The following is a 21,006-nucleotide window of genomic DNA, read 5'->3' on the forward strand; positions in this document are numbered from 1 at the left end:
CATCGGTGAAGTACACTGAATCCAAATAAAGTAGTTCTAATCCTATTGGTGCTATTCATATTCTAACCTGATAATCTTAAAAAAAGCCTGCAGCACTAACAGTGCTATAGACCACATTTTAATTTGTCTTCTTAATTTGCTTTCAAAATATTTTTATGCTAAATTGTTTATTTCAAACAGTACATTTGTATTTCTGAGCAGAAAATCATTATATCAAATAAAGCTTAACGACCAAAAACAGAAACTCAGTTGCTCCATTTTATTTTCTTCTCAATGACAAGAATCACACCAAAAATACAAAAAACACTTTTCTTTTTTAACTTTCAGTATGAAGTGCTTCAAAACACACACACACACACACACACACACACACACACACACACACACACACACACACACACACACACACACACACACACACACACACACACACACACACACACACACACACACACACACAGGGAACTGTTCTGACAAAAGCTCTTAAAAAATGTCTATGATGGAAAAGAAGCAGGGTTTCTCTGCAGGACAGTGTACCTCTGATCACCTGTGAAATATTACGTGTCATTTCATGTCAAACGTTGTGATTTAAACACATGAAGCAAACAGGAAGTCTCTGCCCTTGGGCTGCACTACTCACCTCTACTGTATCAACACCAGCTGGGAAACAGAAAGGCCCTTTTCTACTACAGCCTATCACCAGCTACTATACATTTGTGACACTCTTCAATTAAAACAGTGATTTCTTTATTTGTTTTCCTTTTTTTGCTGCATCAAGAGGTCTTCTTCTTGGCTGCTGCAAAAAGCCTGTGGTAATGTGGGAGCGGGAACGCTCCAGGTCAGGAGCCTCTCACAGTCAGATCAGGCCTGTGATGCTAGCCTCTCAATGATTCTCCTGTAGTCCTCCACAACATCCTGGTAACTCTTCTCCAGCTCCTCGTGCTGTGTCTGAGTGTCCATCTGACTCATGTGGGACACCAGCTCCTCTGGCCGTAGGCACTTCCTCATCTTCGCCAGCTCCCTCTGATTCTTCTGCACAAAATAAATGACATAAATCAGTGGCTGAGGCCGCATGCATACAAATTCTTCTGATTTCAAATTTTGGCTCAAACGCTCTCCTGTGTCTTCAGCACATGTTGGATAAACACCTAAAGAAGGCTCTCTTGTCTTTTCAGCATAGTAGTTGCAGTTTTTTTGTCTTGTTTTTGATTAAAGACAAACTCTGTATAGAGGAAGAGTTTAAAGCTGCTGTCTGGCATAGAGAAGAAAGACTGCAGCCAGAAAGTCATCAGTTTAAAATGTTTACTTAGCATAATCTTTCTTTTAATTGGTTTATGAAAAGATTTGAGGGGTTTTTTTAACCCTCCAATACCAAAAAAGACTTAAACTTCAATGCACTGGAGTCTTTTTATATGAAAAACTGATTAAATATCAGAAAAATAACCTCCATTAAAGTCTTTGTATATGCTACTCTCTCATCTTTGGAGTCATCTCTTTATTCGGTCTTTATTGTGTAACACACATTCTTCTTTCAATGGCTTTAACATCATGGTTTTGACTGCATGGCTCGTTATTGGAAAGTTAGAGAATGAGTTACTCTCTAATAAAGGGTTCTTAGTGTACAGTAATCCATCAAACAGTGTCTGAAATCCTCCTCATGACAGAAGACGACGGCAGAAGTTTACAGTCGTTAAATAGCTCAAAAATGTGAACAATGGAGATCCATCAATCCATTTTCTCATAATTATGCGGGTCCGAGTTGTGGGGGCTTTACCAATTTCTGTCCTTCATCTACCCGGGGGCTGCCTACAGGTAAAATACACCTGAACCATCTCACCTAGAAGAGGTCCTGCTTCTAGGTGAGATGGTTCTGCTGTAGGTTTACCTGATTGATACAAAACCCGTGAAGCATAGACTAGAGTCTTTACTCCAGGGGTCTGGTCCTTTTTTTGTCTTTACTCTCTGAACTGTCCTGTCTAACAAAGGCAAACAACGTTCAAAAGAAAATTAAAAACAAAAAAACAACATCTTAAATGCTAAGTAGCTTTTAAAGTTTAAAGATCTGTTACACATACTATACAACACAGAAATATACTTTAGGTTATTTTATACCTCTAGAGAATTAATAACCAGTGATTATCATTTATATGTCTTGACACTTGAAAAAGAAGTGAAATTGATCGCTGCTATTTCTGGACATGGGTGGTTAGATTAGATAATGAACATGCGACAGACACGTTGCAAACGCAGCATCAAACATAATAAATCAGACCACACACACGATGCCTTCCCCATCTCCAAACTCCAATTTAGTAATTTATTTTATTTCTGTATTTATTGGTAAATGGACTGGTTCTTATATATACACACACCGCTCTTCTACTTGACTTTATACAACGTGTGTCGTTCACATGTTCACACACACCTTAATAAAAGCACTTTTTTCTATGTCTAAGTGCTTTCCAGCTAACATTATACACACAGTCTGATTTCTGATGAAGGCATCAGGAGGAATTCTCTTCCCCTTTGGCAAGAAGACTAGAGCAGCAACACCCAACCTTCTAATAAGAAGATGACCTGCTTTCAGTCACCCTTGGGCAAAGGGTACACGGTGTTTGGGGATCTGTGTTATCAGCACACCTGTTAAAGGCTACAGTTTTTGTTTATCACACCGTAACGTCGTGTTGAAAAGTGTTATTGTGCATTTTCTCTTACATTGTGCAGTCTAATCGGCTGTGTGAAAAGCCTGCACACACGTGCATGCACACACAGTCACTGGGGAATTGGCGGTAAGAGCAGAAATGCAAAATCCCCCTTCACGTTCACAGAGCAGCTCTGCCATTCAGCTAACTACATGCAAAATCTCCTCAGGGAAGGAAAATCTGGCTCTGCATCTGGCCACCAGATCCTTCGTTGCCACTCTCCCAAGGAATTCCTCCTTCCCACTTCGCCGCATAGGTCTTTTCCATGTCACATTCTGCCTTTTTTGAGACATGCGGTTGCCCTGATGACAGCAAAGTCTCTAATGGATAGTATGCAAAGCCTCAGCGAGCAGATCGGACATAAAATATCACAAGCCAAACAGGATGCAGGGAGTTATTCTGGTGCATAGACACAGAATTTCCCACTGACAAGAATCAAGACGCAGAATAACGGACATTTTCGATACTCTGTTCGCTCAGTCTCTCAAACCCCCCCCCTCCAAAAAAAAAAGTCCATCAAGAAACCATTTGATAAGAATCAAATGAAAAGGAGTGAATTCTGAATAGTAGCAGCTTTCTGACAAAGTGCTTTAAACACACTTTCATGAAAATTATTTCCTTCAAAGAAATGCAAATCCCGACTAATGACATGTGCCTGAATAGAAAAAAGCTCCAGCGGCAGCAAAACCACAGACGCCTGGTGCGCCCTATTGTGGCTGTAACAATGCGGCACTAGTATTCTATCAATTTTCACAGGACTGAAGATCAATTTTTCTGCTGTTTTAAAAGGTAACATAATAAACAGTGACAATACGGGGCTGTAAGCTGATCAAGTGTGTGCAGTACACGGGCCACTTTTCTTCCTACACTGAATAGCTATAATGTTATGCTAACAAAAGGTGGAAGACTGCACACTGGATTCCTGTTTGACAGCAGCAGAGACAAGTTGACGTTCAGATTTATTCGAATGCACCGAGGAATCACTTTGAATGTCACTTTGCAGGCACTTTTTTGGACCCGCTCCACACTGACATGTAAAGTACACCACGACGAAGCTGTGAAAATTAAAACCTCACCCTGTAGGGTCCGAACAGCCTCTTCTTCACCTCTAAGCGGTACTCTCTCGCTTTGTCTTCATCGCTCATGTCTGTCGCTCTGAGGCGTAGGATTTCATAAACTCGCCTGGCATGTTTCTGCAGACAATAAAAAACAAGATAATTATTTTCATTTAATTACTTTCAAAATAAATCATTACGCCTCAACAGGAGTCAAACACACTTCCCAGCTGAATGGCTACAGGAAGTCCTAAGCAGTTACGGGCAGGTTGTAAAAGAAAAAAACAGAAAAAACAAAAATATGATATGATATGCAGCAGCATCAAAGAACAGAGAACTGAGTAGCATTTAGAGCAAAGGAACAAAATGAGTTGCTACTATGCTATATACTATACTAGTATAGGCAGTATTTATGTATTTTTGGGAGGTCATTTCTCAGTAAGTAAATAAAGCGTGCAAACTGATTTGCTAACATTTGCAACCGTGCACATATTTAACAGCGGAAAAGAAAAAAAGCATATCTCAGTTTTTGTATTTGATACTGAAATGAACTGCCTGCGTCTGTGTTTGGAGCCCTATTCAACATATTGAATATTTATCTGATACTGGACTGTGGCGCAGCCGCTTTTAAGCTCCTCCCTCTTTTTAACGCAACTGTCTTCGGATTTGCTTCCACTGGCAAATAGAAGGTTTGTGCATGTGTCTGAGGCTGCTGTGTTCCCACACAGATCTGAGAGTAGAGAAAACCCCCAGAAACGGAGCATTTAGTGCAGTCTGAAGTGATGACTTGTACAACGCTGACCACATTATTTTAATATTTTTCCCATCCATTATTGTAACAGTGCATATATGGCAGGAAACAGAGAATAGCAGGACTAAGGCACAAACTCTGTGCTTTCAGAGACTTTTCCACACCTCTGGTAACAACAAATAAAATCTTTTTGGATCTCTGCTCTAAAAAAAGTAATAAACATAACAAAGGTCATCAAACCTTTTCTTCCTCACTAATAAAACTCAATTTTGCAAACCTATCACAGCTGCACCCTCATACGGCACCTTGTTAATTTTCAGCTTGTCTTGCGCCTCTTTGATCATGTCAGCTGAGAAGCCGAGGTGCAGCTTGTCTACAGCGAAGGATGGCAGGCCCTGACAAAGCTTCACCAGCACGTAGTCTCTCAGCTTCACATAGTTCTCAGAGGGGTCTTCAGCTGTGAACAGACAAAAACCACAATAAGACTCAAATGAGCTGATGGTGTTAATCTGATTTTTCAACACCCCTGACACAGATGGCCTGGTTCAATCCCAGTGTGTTAAGATAGAGGAGGAGTGAAAGAAACAACAATATACTTCACACCTTGGAACTTTTCAAAGTAGAAATATGGCAAAAAACCAGAGGAACTGTTAGCAGGAACCCTTCTTCCTATTCACTGCTAAACTTTTAAGTTCTGTCTTGAATAGGTTTTCATTCTGAAAAGAAAAGGCTGGGATGCCTCTTTAGTATTCACCCTCCATCTCCATGCAAAGCATCTATTTCGATCCAACTAGTTTCAATAGAGCACATTCTGGTATACGAGCCAGCCCTCCAAATTAACTCACCGTCTGGATCCACCAACTGCAGAGAAAAATCGTTTAAACTGTTCGTGGGTGACGCCTGGATCTTAGATTAAATGTTTATCCCACCTTCTTCAACATAGTAATTGCGTTTTAAAGGGGGGGGGGGGGGGGGGGGGGGATAAATAAATAAAAATAAGTAAGATGCTCACCTGTGATGTCTTGCACTTTGGGCAAGCTGCAATAAAATCTGTGTACTGCCTCCAGAAGCTGAGCTCCGTGACCTTCTCCTTGGAACGGAGGCAGGATCAGCATTTGGCTGTTTAGTTAAAGGTCAGACACAGACACAAATATAAATGCCAAAAAAAGGAAAAGAAAACAAGAAGAAAACAGGTTTCTTCAGAATTTGTTGTTTTTCTCAGCAGGAGCAGATTCGCTTTGATTGAAAGCAGAAAATAATACACGGATCCATCAATGCAACAAATTAGGGCTGAACGATTATGGAAAATAATCTAATTGCGATTTTTTGCCCCAATATTGCGATTGCGATGCGATATGCGATTATTTTTTAAGGTCTTTGTCTTCTGTATTATTAAACAAAGACAAGCAATACATCATATAGTATGGCCAATACTATATTACATTAATTTTAAACTGTTCTTTCCTGGAAGACAGACCTCTGTTATGATGACATGAGGTGATGCATGAATTGATGACTGACATTTTTATTTAACTTCTTCAATCACAACAGTATATTTGAACATACACAATAGTTTATTTTTAGCTTACAAACATCTGAGCATAAAGTGCTGACAAGGAACCCTGGTGTAAACATTAAAATGAAAGTCAGTACAATGTGCAGATTGCAGAAATATACATAAAAAAAATCAGTGGCTTTACCACACTCAGTTTTTCGACATCTGTGAACTACTAGACAGTCATTCAATTAAAAAATAATATTAAATAAATAAAACTAATAAATAAAAAATACACACATCTTACTGATCTCTGCAGTCAGTAACATTACACATAAAGTGCAAACATAATAGCAATTGTATAAACACACACACAAACACGCCTTTAAAATTTAAAGGCGTGAAATTGGACGGTCTAGCCAATCAGAAGGCTAGTTCTGATTAGCGTCACCGCTGTCTCGGTGGAGTTTAATAAACTCGGCCGTCTGCTTCTTGCTATCTAAAATATAACCAGACACTGGTGTAAATTCTCGACTGTCTCATACTTCTGTTTAATAAGTTTTCTGTTTGACGTTTAGTCAGCTGTGTGAAAACCAAGGAGGAACCCACCCGGGGGATTAATAAAGTTTTATTTTATCTAATCTAATAACTTTAATCTCAGCCAAACCGATTTACTCACGAACAAACAAAACACTGAAAAAAACCCAACAATAACATTTTTAGGTTGTCTAAGTGACTTATATATTACGTTTAACCCGAGCAGCGAAACTCCGCGGTGATCTGAAAATGATGTGCCGGGAGTTGTGCCGCTCTCGGCCGCATCAGTAACCCTCGAGCTCCCGGCTAGCTGTCGAGCTGGTGGGTAGCAGACGCCTCTGAAAACGTCGAAGCACTTTTGCAAATATGGGATATCTTGATAAACCGAGCAGATATTTGATGTTTACACAACTACTTTCTCGCCTGAAAATATGTTAAAAGTTTATTTTGTGACCCAGAAAGATTAGTATGAGTAATTTTAAAACTTAGTAGCGGCCGCCATTGCTGGAAACTGGAGTTTGGCTGGGCCGCGCTATGAATTCTGGGATATGGTAGTAATTTGGACAGCCTTCGGCACGTCGCTGTGACGTAATCGGTCTACAAATGCGGCCTCAGGAGGATGCAGCCCATGAATTTGGACATGTCCAGAGTATAATCGCAGCCTTTGCGGTTAGAAAATTGCACTTGATCATGTCGCGATATTATCGCAAATGCGATATATCGTTCAGCCCTACAACAAATCAAATCAAATCAAAAGCTTATCTATAAAGTTGTTTTCAGATACAAATCACCCTGGTTTGGTACTGAAACAAAATCTGGTTGAATAGTTGGCTATATAAGCCAGTAATTTGGGCTCTTTGGGAAGAGGATAAAGAAATGTATAATTTTCCACTCCTTTCTCGTACAAAAGAATGGGAAGGCACGTGCTGCCCCGGCAATTACCTTACACGTGGTCGGGTTTTGTCTGGGTATACGTAGTAATTATAAACTGTCATGTAGCCAACAGTTGCGTAGAGAGTCTCCCCATCTTTATTGTACTTTTCAAATCTGCAGATAAAACACAAAGGAAAACAGGTCAATTACAGGCACACTCCCATGCAGTGTCCATTTTAGCCTCTCTGTTCCCGTGCCCACCCCTGACCCCCCTGACATCAGCACGTTGGAGCAGCCAGCGCCGCGATTGGTACACCTGCTGCAACCTGAATACATTATGCACTTAATTGGAGTACTGCAACTTAGAGGAAGAGAAGAGGTTGGAGGACGGACTGAGCTCCTCAAACTCACTTCAGCCCATTTTCCCCATTGTAACCATTAATAGGTGCCAGGGTAAAGAAAACACTGGCAGAGGCTCTTTTTACTGTTAAGACATTGTTCAGTATTTCAAAAGACAACAGTATTCAATTCAGCTCTTGCCCCTGAAAAATCTGAAAAGGCCTTCTGGCACAAAGGAAGCTCTTGCCTGATCAACAATTCTCCTACCGGGGGGAAATATAATCAAACTGGCATGGTAATTGGTCACAAGCGCCTCAAAGGGGGGCTTTGTTTTTCAATGACACAATAAAAGCTGCGGGCTAGAGCTCTGTGTGCGTGCGTGCGTTGTGTGTGCGGGGGGTTGATGTCAATTAAGGAGGGCACTCACACAAGAAAGAAGTCCCAACGATCGTCGTCTGCGTCAATGAAACTGGCAGTCTCTATGAACCACATGAGGAAGGTCTGCAAGCGCTCGTGGTACTCCCGGAATCCCGGGCAGGTAACCTCAGCCTGTGGGGGCGAATGCAGCGAAAATAAGAGGGTTTAAATCTCATCTGCATCGCTGTGATGCAAAACTATCCGCCAGATGAAAAAGCAAGCTGATTTTAAAACCTAAAAGGCTTTGCGGGTTTGCTTTGATGACTTTTTTGGTCCCCCACCTTGTGAATCTGGTACGTGAGTTCTCCTGCCTCCTCGCTGTGGACCGTGTACGTGTGAAGCAGGGTGCCGAAGGGCTTGAAATTGGCCTCCTTCTCCAGCAGTGAGATGAAGTCATCGGTGTTGCAGGTGAACCCAGCAGGAATGATTTCCCGAATTTTCCCCTCGACGTCATCAGCCTGGAGAAAGAAAAAAAAAAAACCCAAAAACAATAAAACACAAGGTGAACACATTTAGCGATTCAACACCTAATCTCGCCTATCTCTGCATCTTTACCGTATTTATACATATATGTATATATTGGCGCTAAACCAGAGTGGTGTCGTTTATGTAGCTGAATAATCATAAAACTTCAGGAAAAAGTTGACGTCTACAAACACGTCGAGGGTTTCGAGTTTGATCCTAGGGGACTTTTCCGAGTGGTAATTTTTGTCGTTGAAAAAGAGTGCAATATATCCCGCAAACTCCAACCGGGAGCATACGTGTTTGGCGCCAATGAAAAGAAAACCATTAGGCAATTAAAACTGTCAGCTGAGCAGACCACAGCAGCACCCTCCTCCCTCCCGCCCCTCCACGATGAAAAGCCCACTTAAATCAGTACATTTACTACTTATGTTAAACCATGAATATGTGATGAAGTTGCCACAATAAACGCATTTCTGCTTCTCACTGGGAAATAAAATCTTATGAATTGATCTCAACTTAACAAACCTTTGGGCATCCATAATAGAGGCCTCTCCTCTAATCCTGCCAAGTGAACCCAATCAAATGAATTTGCCCCTGCGTTTTCAAAGAGCCTCCGAGACAAAGAGGTCCTACCCTTGGACTTTTTACTCAGTGCAACGTGTGGTTAGTTCAGCTGTAATGTTTGCATTGTATCCATTTCCACAAGGATTGACATGAGAACACTTTGCTAAGCAGCCCTTTCACACCATTTACATGTGTGATGGGCATTATTTCAGCACAGAGACCCTTGCTGCTCAGCATTGAAAACTGGGAAATGAAGAAGGTCTGAGCAAAATGCACTACAAAAGGCTAATACAACATACTGCTAATTCCCCCCTTTCAGACATCAGCTAATATCTAACTGGAAGTAATGCACCTGCAGCTGAATGCCTCTTAGCCATTGTAATTGTTCGGCCACATTTCTAGGGAACAAGGACCACACTTAAAAGGCCATGGACAAACAAGTCTCTTTGTGCTGGCCACTCTCTTACATACTAGACACTAAATTGCACAGCCTTCCAGAATAGATGCTTTAGTTTGGCATGAATATAACTTAATAATGTTCCTTTAGAACACTTTGTTAATGTCTTTGATTTCTAACAAGAAGCACAAAGGGAGCACAAACCACCTAATTTGTTGTGTCGGCATTATTCCATCTCTTTAATCCAATCCTGAGGCCGTGCCACGCTGAACATTTGCAGTCATTTTTCTGTTTACAGTCAAAGTGTTACACATTAACGTGGATTATGAGGCTAATATAAAACTATTAGAGGTATTCAGCAATTTCCTATAGTTACCAGCCTGCGTGGAATAAACATCTGGTACTACATTTGTTTTTCTTCTGGGAAAAGTCCAGCAGTATGGCGGGTGGGGGGTGTGGGGGGGGGTTTGGACTGATTTAAAGGGGAGAAAGGTGAGTTTTGATCAGTCTTGTATCAGCGTGGCAGCTGCATCAACTCCATCTCAGCCTCCCCTCGTTTCTCACCAGCTGCACCGCACCCCGACCGTCCACACGCACTCAGAGACAAACACTCTTCAGATGCAGCCTGAACTCTGCTGCTCCCCTCGCACTCTGCCTCTACACCAGCTGCACTCAAACCCTTAACAAGGTGAACACTCAGGGGTCAACACCAAGTAGAGGCACACACACTGCCATCACATTTCACGTCTGAATATCGGCTTTAAAAAACAGGTAATGGCTGTCTTTTACCTTTAAAAAACGTAAATTGGTTGCCTTTTTTTTGGGGGGGGGGATTTGCCTGAGAGGAAAGAAATCATGTCTGTATATTCCATATGAGGTTATTTATAATTTCACCGCATGCACAGACACACCAAACTAAGTTATACCAGCACTTCCACTACCACCAGTTGAAGGCCACATTGTCCAGTAGCGAAGCCCCCCTGCTGCTTGCAGACAAGACAGATGTCCCCCAGTTGAATCATTTGACCTCAGTAGGGGCCCTTGCTAATTCTGGTATTCATTTTGCATGTTTGACAGCGTGAGGAAATATTCAAAGCTGCCAGTGGCCTTTTGTGAAGTCTCAGAGGAAGAAGAGAACCCAGGACAAGCATTTCGCTTTACTGTCCGCTTTTGTCCAAATACTGGCTGTTCATATGTAAATAACTCTGACTGGCAATTAAAAAAAAAGGGAAAAAGAAAAAGAAATGGCAGGAAACTTTACATACTAAGCAGACGAGAGTTAAAATTAACTATAAAGTCATCAGCAGCCGTCGTTAGATAAAACAAGCATCTCCTTTTTTGATACGTTTACACACATTCGGCCTCAAGGAGCTCAACTGTCAATAACTCGAGCAATAATTCACTCCTACAAATACGTGTACGATATATCCAACCGGGTCACATTACTCCCCCTGCTGATTCCATTACAGAAAGCTCTAAAAATCAATGCCTCGTGTTGGACCCCCGCTTATACAACCATTCTCTTCAGAGGGAGGAGTGGGATTAGCGCAGACACACAGGGGACCGTGGTGTGATGAGATTTAGTCTAACAAAACAGGAGATCTCTAACTGGAATAATGTCACGCTCTCCCCTCCGGGAGAGGCTGCGAGGGCCCTCTGTTAAAGCGCCTTAGGTTTATCTGCTTCCCGTAAAGTGTAATCGATCGCACAATTAGGGAGGAAACGCCTCAGGGAAGCTGCCTCGTGTTGGTCTATGAAAATTACAGCCTGATTTGTTAAAAAGTTCAGATTAATAAGGACATCTTTTGTGTCATACTTTGATATGTTGAGCTGTTTTTTTGATATGTTTTGACAAATAAAATAAAATCCTGTTCCATTTACGCTTTTCCCGTCACCTGCTGTTAGTTCAAAACACACAAATTATACGTGACACGGGGTATCGAATCTAACATTCGCAAAACTACTGTCAAAAATACAATACATGTCTCCCCCCCTTCTCAGATTAACAGAAATGCGTCGTAGGCGCTTCAGATCTTTTACACAGTTTTCTACTGTTTACCAAAGTGGATTCAGAGAGGAGCTGAGTTGACTTGTTTGTTTACAGAGGAAATTTAGGACTCTTTTAAGACGCTCGTAAGACAGCTTTAAATTTAAGACTATGTGTGATGGAAGCAGGCATCACAAATTAAACTAGAATCTAAATACAGGAAGGTGAAATCAAAGTTAACTTCGAGACGAAGTTGCAGTTTCAGCTATTTGTTTTTGCTATTTCAAAAAATGATAAACTTGTATGAATAAACTGCGAATGTGTATCCTTTTCAAAAATTGAACTGAAAGAATCAGTTTGAATTTGATGACGCCATCTAGTTTTGTTCAAATAAAAATACAGTTGTTGTTCGACACGATGTCCCAGGCTGGCAGCCTGGCTAGCAACACCTTCCTCTTTATCATTATCAGAGTTTCCATCAGTGGACTGCAAGCCTAGCTGGTCATAAAGTGACCCAGTGAAAGCCTAACGCACAGAGGCTTTTTCTTTTATTTCTTTTTACATTTTTTTTTGCATAAAATGTAACTAATGCGTCTTATCAGGTAACTGTTACTGTTAAAGGACAGAACAAACTGTCCTTTCAGGCTGTAAGCAGTTTTGTACCACACCCACCCAACATGCTAAAGTGTGATTACCGCGTTAGCGTGTTCACATCCACCCAAACGAACCGGACCGATTCAAACGGTATACAGTGTTAATTTTAACAGCAAACTTTGATTTTGTTTTAGTCAAATTTTAGTTACCTAAGCTGTTCTACTTTTAGTCTCGATTTAGATGAGTGTAAGATTATAGCGGACTAAATCAACAACAATTGAGCCACATGGTTTATGAAGATTCTTATTGTAGGTGACATCAAATGCAAAACATTTCCATATGTCTACTCTCCTCCTCCCGGGTGTTGACATTGTGTCGTGCTTCCATGAAACAGGGAGCATGGGAGGTAGCAGTACCCACCCTGTTTGTATGGGGGAAATCAAATGTGCACATCAAACCTTACTGCACAAGATTACTTCGACTCAAAGTGTTTTTGTTGAGTGATTGTGTATACAGTTTACAAAAAGGAAAAAGAATGGAAACGCAAAAACTGGTTACATTGAATAGAGAGCAGAACTTCTCACGTTAGAGCATAGGCAAAAGAAAAGTTAACAAAACACCACAACCCGGAAGGGGTGATTGATACTAACAAGACCTTTCATTACAAACCACACAGAAACCACACAGAAGTTAGCTGCAACATCACTGAGCTTCACATTCCCATTAACACAGACACACATCAGACCTCTACGGAATAAGCAAATCTGTTAGTCAGCAGGAACATCCTTAAATTCAAGGTTAGAGAAGTTTGACAGAAAAAGACCCCAGATTTTATCATATGTGCCCTTTTGGTTCTGGATGGAGCAGTGGATCTTTTCAAGACTGAGACACGACATAAGATCAGCAAGCCACTGAACATGGGTGGGCGGGGCAGTGGCCTTCCACCTCATCAAAATGGCACACCTAGCCAGGAGGGAACCAAAGGACAGCACCCGACATTGTGCGCCGGCAACATACTTATCATCCTCACCCACTGTACCAAAGAGAGCAAGTAGGGGGTTGAGAGCCAGTTTCAGGCCTTGTTCAAAGTTTAGAAAACGGATAAGATTGGCAAGATTACTTCTGATTGGATCAATTCCAAACTTGTCCTGCCTTTCCACACAATTCAATTAGTTGTGATTGGACCTCGTCTCTCCTGAACATTTCCACCTTGCTTTTAATTCAGTGACAAAATTGTGTGTGTGTGTGTGTGTGTGTGTGTGTGTGTGTGTGTGTGAGAGAGAGAGAGAGAAAGACATTTATCACCTCCGCACTAGACTTCCATTAGCTCAGTCGGCTTGTTTGTACACTTCATTTCATTTCATTCATTTATTTATTCATTTTCAGGCACAACAAATACCTATATTGAACATAAAATACACAAAACAAAAAACAAAAATTGCCTGAAAAAGGAGTGGGACGAAGAAAACTTATTAAATCCCACCCCTATACTCACTCATCAACAAAAAAAACAATAAACTTCCCGCAGCTACGCCCATCATTGCATACAGACCCATCAACAGCTCCGGGCACATACAAGCATCTAAGCGGCAGCTCGCAACCAACAATTAGAGCCTTCATAACTGAATACAGAATATATAAATTATAAATTGCATTACCACAGGTAACAGGCAGTAATAACTACAAGTAACAAACACACATACATATACATACATATATATCTACACACACAAGTACATATATGTACATACATACGCACACTTTATTTTTTTATTTTTTTATTTTGGAATCCATACCAGCAATGGTAAGAGGACAGACATTACAGAGCACACTAAAACCCATCATTGAGTATACTGTGACCAGACCAACTGTTTGTAGAGAAATTTAAATCTATGAATATTTTTGCATTGTTTCAATTGTAAACTCAGACTGTTCCAGATTTTCACACAACATACAGACACACAAAAACCTTTACGGGTTGTTCGAGTTCTGGGTAATTTGAATTCTCCAAAGCCTCTCACATTATAAACCTTTTCTCGAATTTCAAATCTAGTTTGTAAATTTGCCGGTAAAAGTTTAGTAAAAGCTTTATAAAAAATTATGGATGTATTGTAATTAACCAGATCCTGGAATTTAAGTAACTTTGCCTGAAGAAAGAATTTGTGAGTATGATCTAGATAACCAGCCTTGTGAATAATACGCAGTGCTCGTTTCTGTACTGTGACTAATGGATTAGTTGTATTTTTATATGTATTTCCCCACACTTCCACACAATATGTAAGATATGGAAGAACCAGGGTACAGTACAGAGTACGAAGTGCATCTTTATCAAGGAATTGTTTCACTTTGAGCTGGATTAAGCTGAACATAGCGTTTAGTACCCCCCCCCCCCCAAGTTTTGGATCAGTACACTGAGCTGACTTGATTTGGACATTAAAAACATCTCTGGTTAATTGTTACTAGATGTTGTGGCATGTTTGTTTACAGTGCTGTGTATTACATCGGTATGACTGGACTCCACTCACACAGTTGTACCAGACAAGCATATTCTTACGCAGACACAGGGTAACACGAGTTTCTCACTGATTATCTACCACCTGATGAATGAAATTCAAACTTTTAGCAGCTGGTATTTAGCATGTAGAAACTTTGTAACAAAAATTTTTTTTTAAATAAAGCAAGACTGTGTTGATGCAGGCGTCATGACTCAACAACACTTACACAATAAATGACTAAGTGAAAAATCCACTCTCGGGCTAGACTGTGTTTTACATAATTATTAAAAGCACAATAGAGCAGTTTTTGGAAAGAAAAACACTACTTTTCAGCAGGAGGCAAAGTTTTGTCATCTTTTCTTCATATTCAAGTATTATTTTTATGTTTATGTCTATACTGGCGGCCTCTGATTGTGATAAACAGTGAGCAGAACACAGGTATCTATTGTCTATTGTCCCCACGATAACACAACAAAGAGGCTGATGCAAGTATGATAAAAGAACGGCATAAAGAAATGACTTACCTCCACACAGTCGAACGTCTCTGTGACTTTTGAGGTATATTTCACTTTGAAGAGGGTACTCAGGTTCCCCGCGGCGTAGAAGAGCTGAATCTGAAGACCTTTGTAGCCAAAAGCAACCTCACTGCACAGAAAGTGACTGAAATTACTAAAAATCCAAACAAGATTACAAAAAGTCGGGCAGTGATTTGTAAAAAGGACTGCTTTGTGTAATGTTCAGAGGGACAATAACGAACATCAATTATTCCCATTACATAAAAACAAATATACACCTGGAGTTTATAATAAATGCTTATCACAGGTCACTTATTTCGCTGTGCTGCATTGTTTCGTTCATCGTTATATCACTGGCAGTTTATGACAAAATAGATTCATCATTATGCAACTGTGATTAAGGTTTACTAGCAATTACGCTTGCCGAAATAATTAATGCCCCAATTACAGAGTTCCCTTTGAGCTGATTGCAGCAAGTGCAAAAATAACCAATCCTAGTTTTGACTAATTTGGAAATGCAATTTAGAAACGTTAACGACGTGCTACTGTAAGTCTATGCGCCGACACAGGTGTCACTGCCAATAATGCAGTGTTGCTCCGGTTCAGTGCCTCTTTTGTGCATCACATTACAGTAATTTCGCAGCTCTACAATAACATGCAAGACCAATTATCATTTATGTTCGCACATTATGTTCCTTTCTGTGAATCCGACACTGGAAACATCACTGTGTGCTGTCCATCAGGAAGAATCACATAAAAAGATCACGTATATTATTTTTAAAACTTTCTGTCAGTGACGCAACAGCAAAGTTTTCTGCTAGTCATTAATAAAATCAGTTAACTGACTAAAACTAGGGGGGGTGGGGATGTGTTACCTTAAAATGCAAGTAAAAATCCTTAATCAAACCACTGGTGTGGGCAGTTTAAATGTGGAGTAACTCATGCACTCCAGGGGCCACTTATCAGACCGAATCACACTTCATAAACCCTGACAGGGGCAAAGAAAATGTGCAAGGCTCAGGACCTTTACTATTACAACTGTATGGAGACACATTTGAGTCTTATAATGAAGATGCCAGAGGCTTTAAAATAAATTAGCCTATCAACATTACTAATAGGTGAAAATGATTCAAATCTTTAGCTATGTGACGACTCTGCAGTGGGCCATTTATGATTAATTGGTACTTCATTTTTGCATTGTCATAACATTTAACATCACTAATAGCATGCTTTGTTGCATTTCTGAAATGACTGAACTATTTATCATTCTTATTATCAACAAAGGAGAACCACTGTGACGTGGATGTATATACAGGCTGACTTTGAATTGGCATGTCCATAAAAATACGCAGGGCCCTCTGAGTCTTGCAGTGTTTTTGCAAATTAATCATCATAAAAGTAGCCCACTTTGATATTGATTAATACATACAGCATGTAAGACTGGATGTCTGGTAAAGTTTACTGCCACTTTTATGGCTCAGTCTTTTAAAGTATATATGGAAAGAGGTATATTTTAGTGCAGCATGTGAAGTCTGATGCTCCGAAACTTATCACCATCTGTGAAATGCCTTAGTCCAATAACATCTCCTGAGCTGCTGTCAAACTAGCAGCAGTAGTGAAGTTGTAGATCAGATCCATTTCTTCTGCAACAGAACCACTCGCACAACCATGAACAAGCAGATGGATGGATCCAGTTCTTAACACTGGTTTTGCTCTGCTGTACTTCTGAAACTGTTCCCTTTCCTGAATTTTGGATGTAGACAGTCATGATGTAGACACTGATCCTAATGTTTAGCAGGGTTATAAACTTGCAACTTTGTTATCTGGTGTTTTGCTGCCTCTCTGCAACAATGTCCTGGATTCAGACCCACTACTGGTTGAGGCCTGTCTGTGTGGATTTTGTGTATTCTCCCTCTGCTTGCACGGGTTTCCTCAGGCACACCAGCTTCTTCCATAAGTGCTGGGTTAACTAGCAAATAAAAAATGCCCATTGGTGTGAATACAAGCTTTAATTGTTTTCTGTCATTATGCTTTGTGATTGATTGGTGGCTTGTCCCAGACGAACAATGTCTCTCAACTACCACGAGCTGTGATTTGCTTTAGGCCACCCCTGTGTTTGCTTCCAGTCAGCGTGCGATATGACTCTTGTAAAAATATTTACTTTGAAAAATGGTTAAAAGGCAAAGTTATTATGACTTCTAGAAGCACAACATCAAAGTGTGTCAGTTTTAAATAAACTGGGATAAAGTTTTAGTAGATCTAATCTTGCCGCAGCTTGCAGAGCTTTGAACAAATCAATTCTAGGGAGGCAGCCAGTTTACACTGCTCAAAAAATATTATAGGAACATTTAATCACAATATAAAACAAACTCTGTTAAACTTCGGGGAGACTGATCTGTCCAGTTATGAAGCAGAAATGATTGTGACTCCATTTCACCTAAATCAGTGCAAGCTGAAGGGACTGGAGAGGCAACAAGAAGACAACCCCCAAAAAGGGAAATGGTTTTCCAGGTGGTGGCCACAAAACCGCCACTCTTTTCTAACCCAACCTGTTCGATTTATCTCTAGTTTTGCTTTTTCCTGGTGTCCCTGTCACTACTAGTAGCATGAGATGGTACCGGCATTCCATTCATGTTACAGAAGCAGTTCAACTTCACCAGGATGGCACATCCATGCATAAGTGGAGGAGACAGGCTGCTACAAGAGCAGAGCTGGTACGGGCTGTAGAAGAGACTGTTATCTGCTCCTTTGCATGCAGCAGAACAAAGTGTCAGAATCTGGGACGGTGACAAGACGTCCTAACGTTCTTTGGTAGGACCTGTGCTCACAGTCCAGCGCTGCGCAGCATTAGCAAGAGAACACCAGAAATCACTGATCATATGTAGCACAGTATCTGAATTTTGGACTCCCTAAAAAAAACTTGTATCATCATCAGCTTCAGAACTCCAGCATCATGCTTATTATACATCTAAAAATTTGCTGATTTCTTGCAGACTCTGTGTCAGAGATCAACCAGCCACCATTCAGCTCAAACAGCAGTAAACAGTTACAAGTCATTATATCACCAATAACTTCTGTGAAAGAATTACTTGTTCAAAAGATGTTGAAGGTGAGTTTAATTTGGGTGCTGTTATTAAATGAACTTGTTGGCCTAAAATCATCCATAATTTCCTCCTCATATTACTGCATTTGCAAGATTAATCTCCAAATTCATGCCACTTATAATTATTGCTTAAATCACAAAATGTAAACAGACAGTAACCACTACCAGTCAGCTCATGTATTGACTGTTTACTGCGTCTTAATTAAAGATTCATGAATATGTTTTCTTAAGGAGGCCAATTACTGTTAATGTCTTCAATACATCTTTATAAAGTCAACGCAGGAACCCAAAAGGAACGCTAGACTTTATAGCCAAAGAAAGACAAGCCAAGGGAAATGTATAGTGAAAAACAAAATTTATAGTCACACTGCTACAAGTATTGAGCCCTGTAGTTTTATTTTACTAAACTGTAAACTGACATAACACCTGAGTGATAAGAGGGCCTGAGAGCTGGATTTGAACAGACTTAGTAACTACCATTAAGGTGTCTGTCTAATTTTGTTTTTATGCATAGAAAAAACTGCATTTTTTAAACCTGATAACATTATGTTTGTATCATTATAAATACTCACTCGTCTCCAAAGACTTGGTGGCTGTACTCGGGGTGGAATGTGGTGCTGTCGTCGTCAACATCCTCTGGAAAGCGAACTGAGTGAAGGGGAAAAAAACATGTTCAATTAAAGTGTGAAATTAGGAAAACGTACCACAAAATGTTGGAAATGTATACACGCATTTATTCATTAACACAACGTGGGAAATGAAGAAAAAACAAAACCTACCCAGCTTCAAGGATATAGCTTCATTGGTGTCACACTTGTACTCAGCCAGTTTCTTTTCCATGGTGTTTACATCTGGGGCAACACAGAGGAAACAAAGTATGTTAACAATTGTTCCATTTCACCCTGAGAATACAGCTGATCATCTGACTCCACCTCATCACATCACACCAACTCTGTCACACAAATCCACTGCATGTCCTCCTTCAGTACATCCATCAATCTACTTTGAGGTCTTCCTCTTTATCTCCTTGCCAGGCAGCTCCATCTTCAACATCCTTTGTCCAATGTATCTACTATCCCGCCTCTGCACATGTCCAAACCATCTCAGCCTCTCCAACTTCCTCCTGCCACAATCACCCCAAACACTCATCTCCACCTCTCTCGTACAATCTCTTCCTTCACGGAGTTCATCGCAAGTATTTAAACATCCACCTTCATGACCTCCACTCCTTCCAATCCATCTAACTCTTATTCACGTACACACACACGTATTCTGATTTGCTTCCACTGACTTTCATTCCTCTTTTCTCCACAGAACACCTCCAGCCTCTCCTCCACCTGCTCCCTACTCTCACTACGGATCATAATGTCATCTGCAAACATCATAGTCAGCAGGGACTTCTGCCTGTCCTAATTTCTCAACCTGTGGGTCACTACTGCAAACAGAGTTTGCTCAGTTTATCAAGAGGGAAATAAAAAGTGACAGGTTTTAGCTCCTCGCCGCTTTCCACAAGGGCCACTGATGTGTAATAATGTAGTAAATTTAAATTTCATTATTACTTTTGCAGTTACAATAATGTCTAGTCGGCAGAATGAGGCTGGCCATTAGAGAGCCACTGCTCCAGCTTATGACTGATGATGTGAACAACCTCACCTGCCACCAAGAACCCTATTGTTGCAAACATCAACAGCTCTTTTAAACTCTGCCTCAAGCCCGACTTATACCTAACTGGACTATAGCTGTGCAACCCATGGACAAACAGAGATTTACCACGATGTAAAACTGTAGATCCTGTGCTCTGACCGGATGAGCTACTAGTGTGGTCCTATCAAATAAGCATGCCAGCCTCTTAGTTCAAAATATGTGTAAAGATGTTATATAAAGGCACGCAAACAGAATATAAACACTTGGTCAGCTACTCCACGTTACATAAAATGGTCTAAACTAACATTACATGCGCATCATCCCTCTATTCAAAGCCTATATTCAACCTGAAATCAAAGCCTTACAGAAGCACACAAGCATACAAACATTATCAGCTTGATAACGGGGTGCTAACGTTAGCAAACAGGCCAGCTGCTGCCTCCGAAATCTAACGTTGTGTTTTCGAAGACATCGCGAGCTGGTTTACAACTCCAGCGAGCTTAAAGCAGCACTGAAGTCCACCTGACAGTGAACAGCATTAAAACAAAGACAAGGAAACCCAACCTTAAAACGATTAGCGACCTTACCCGCCATTTCTGCACACTGTGTTGTACGTAGCAGTGTTGTCCCAAAAGACCCGCGGAATTAGTAGGACTTCCGGGTAAGCGTGTTTCCGTGACAACAGGATGTGGATTTTTTTTTTTTTTTAGTAAAGTGTAAAAGAAATTAAAGCATTTAAAGTTTTTCTTTCACAAAATATCAACAATGTATTATAAGTTATTACAAGATTTAAAACAGAATATCTAAAAACAGGATTAAACTAAAAGTTAAAAAAGTTACGATTACGTCGTTACACGCCAAATAAAAAACAAAACACTGAACTGAGATACGTTCATCGTTTCATCAAAGTGATTATCTGTTTTTTCTTTTTTTCTTAAAGGAACACTTTTCTGTTTTTTAGCTATTAACATGCTACACCGTATTGTAATTTCTCATAGCCCTTTTTTTCATAAACACTTGATGAACTTGATCAACAAGTGTGTCCATCCCTATAAAAAATAGAACTTTTGGCA

General features: G+C 40.4%; 1 protein-coding gene across 1 annotated transcript; it reads right to left on the reverse strand.

Moving 5' to 3' along the window:
• Nucleotides 1–244: 244 nt before the first annotated feature.
• Nucleotides 245–20,628, reverse strand: hat1 (histone acetyltransferase 1). Its single transcript, XM_085433995.1, has 11 exons — nucleotides 20,521–20,628; nucleotides 19,069–19,140; nucleotides 18,862–18,937; nucleotides 15,196–15,316; nucleotides 8,451–8,627; nucleotides 8,180–8,301; nucleotides 7,483–7,587; nucleotides 5,521–5,627; nucleotides 4,814–4,965; nucleotides 3,779–3,895; nucleotides 245–1,032 (listed from the first exon to the last, which is right to left on the reverse strand). Exons 1-11 carry the CDS (start codon nucleotides 20,525–20,527, stop codon nucleotides 862–864), a joined length of 1,227 nt encoding a protein of 408 aa, XP_085290121.1. The 5' UTR covers nucleotides 20,528–20,628; the 3' UTR covers nucleotides 245–861.
• Nucleotides 20,629–21,006: the final 378 nt, after the last annotated feature.

The sequence above is a fragment of the Copadichromis virginalis genome, linkage group LG16, assembly GCF_057382275.1.
Source record: "Copadichromis virginalis isolate Kocher_CV1m ecotype Utaka linkage group LG16, C_Virginalis_male_GT1.1, whole genome shotgun sequence".
In the NCBI taxonomy this organism is placed as follows: Eukaryota; Metazoa; Chordata; class Actinopteri; order Cichliformes; family Cichlidae; genus Copadichromis; species Copadichromis virginalis.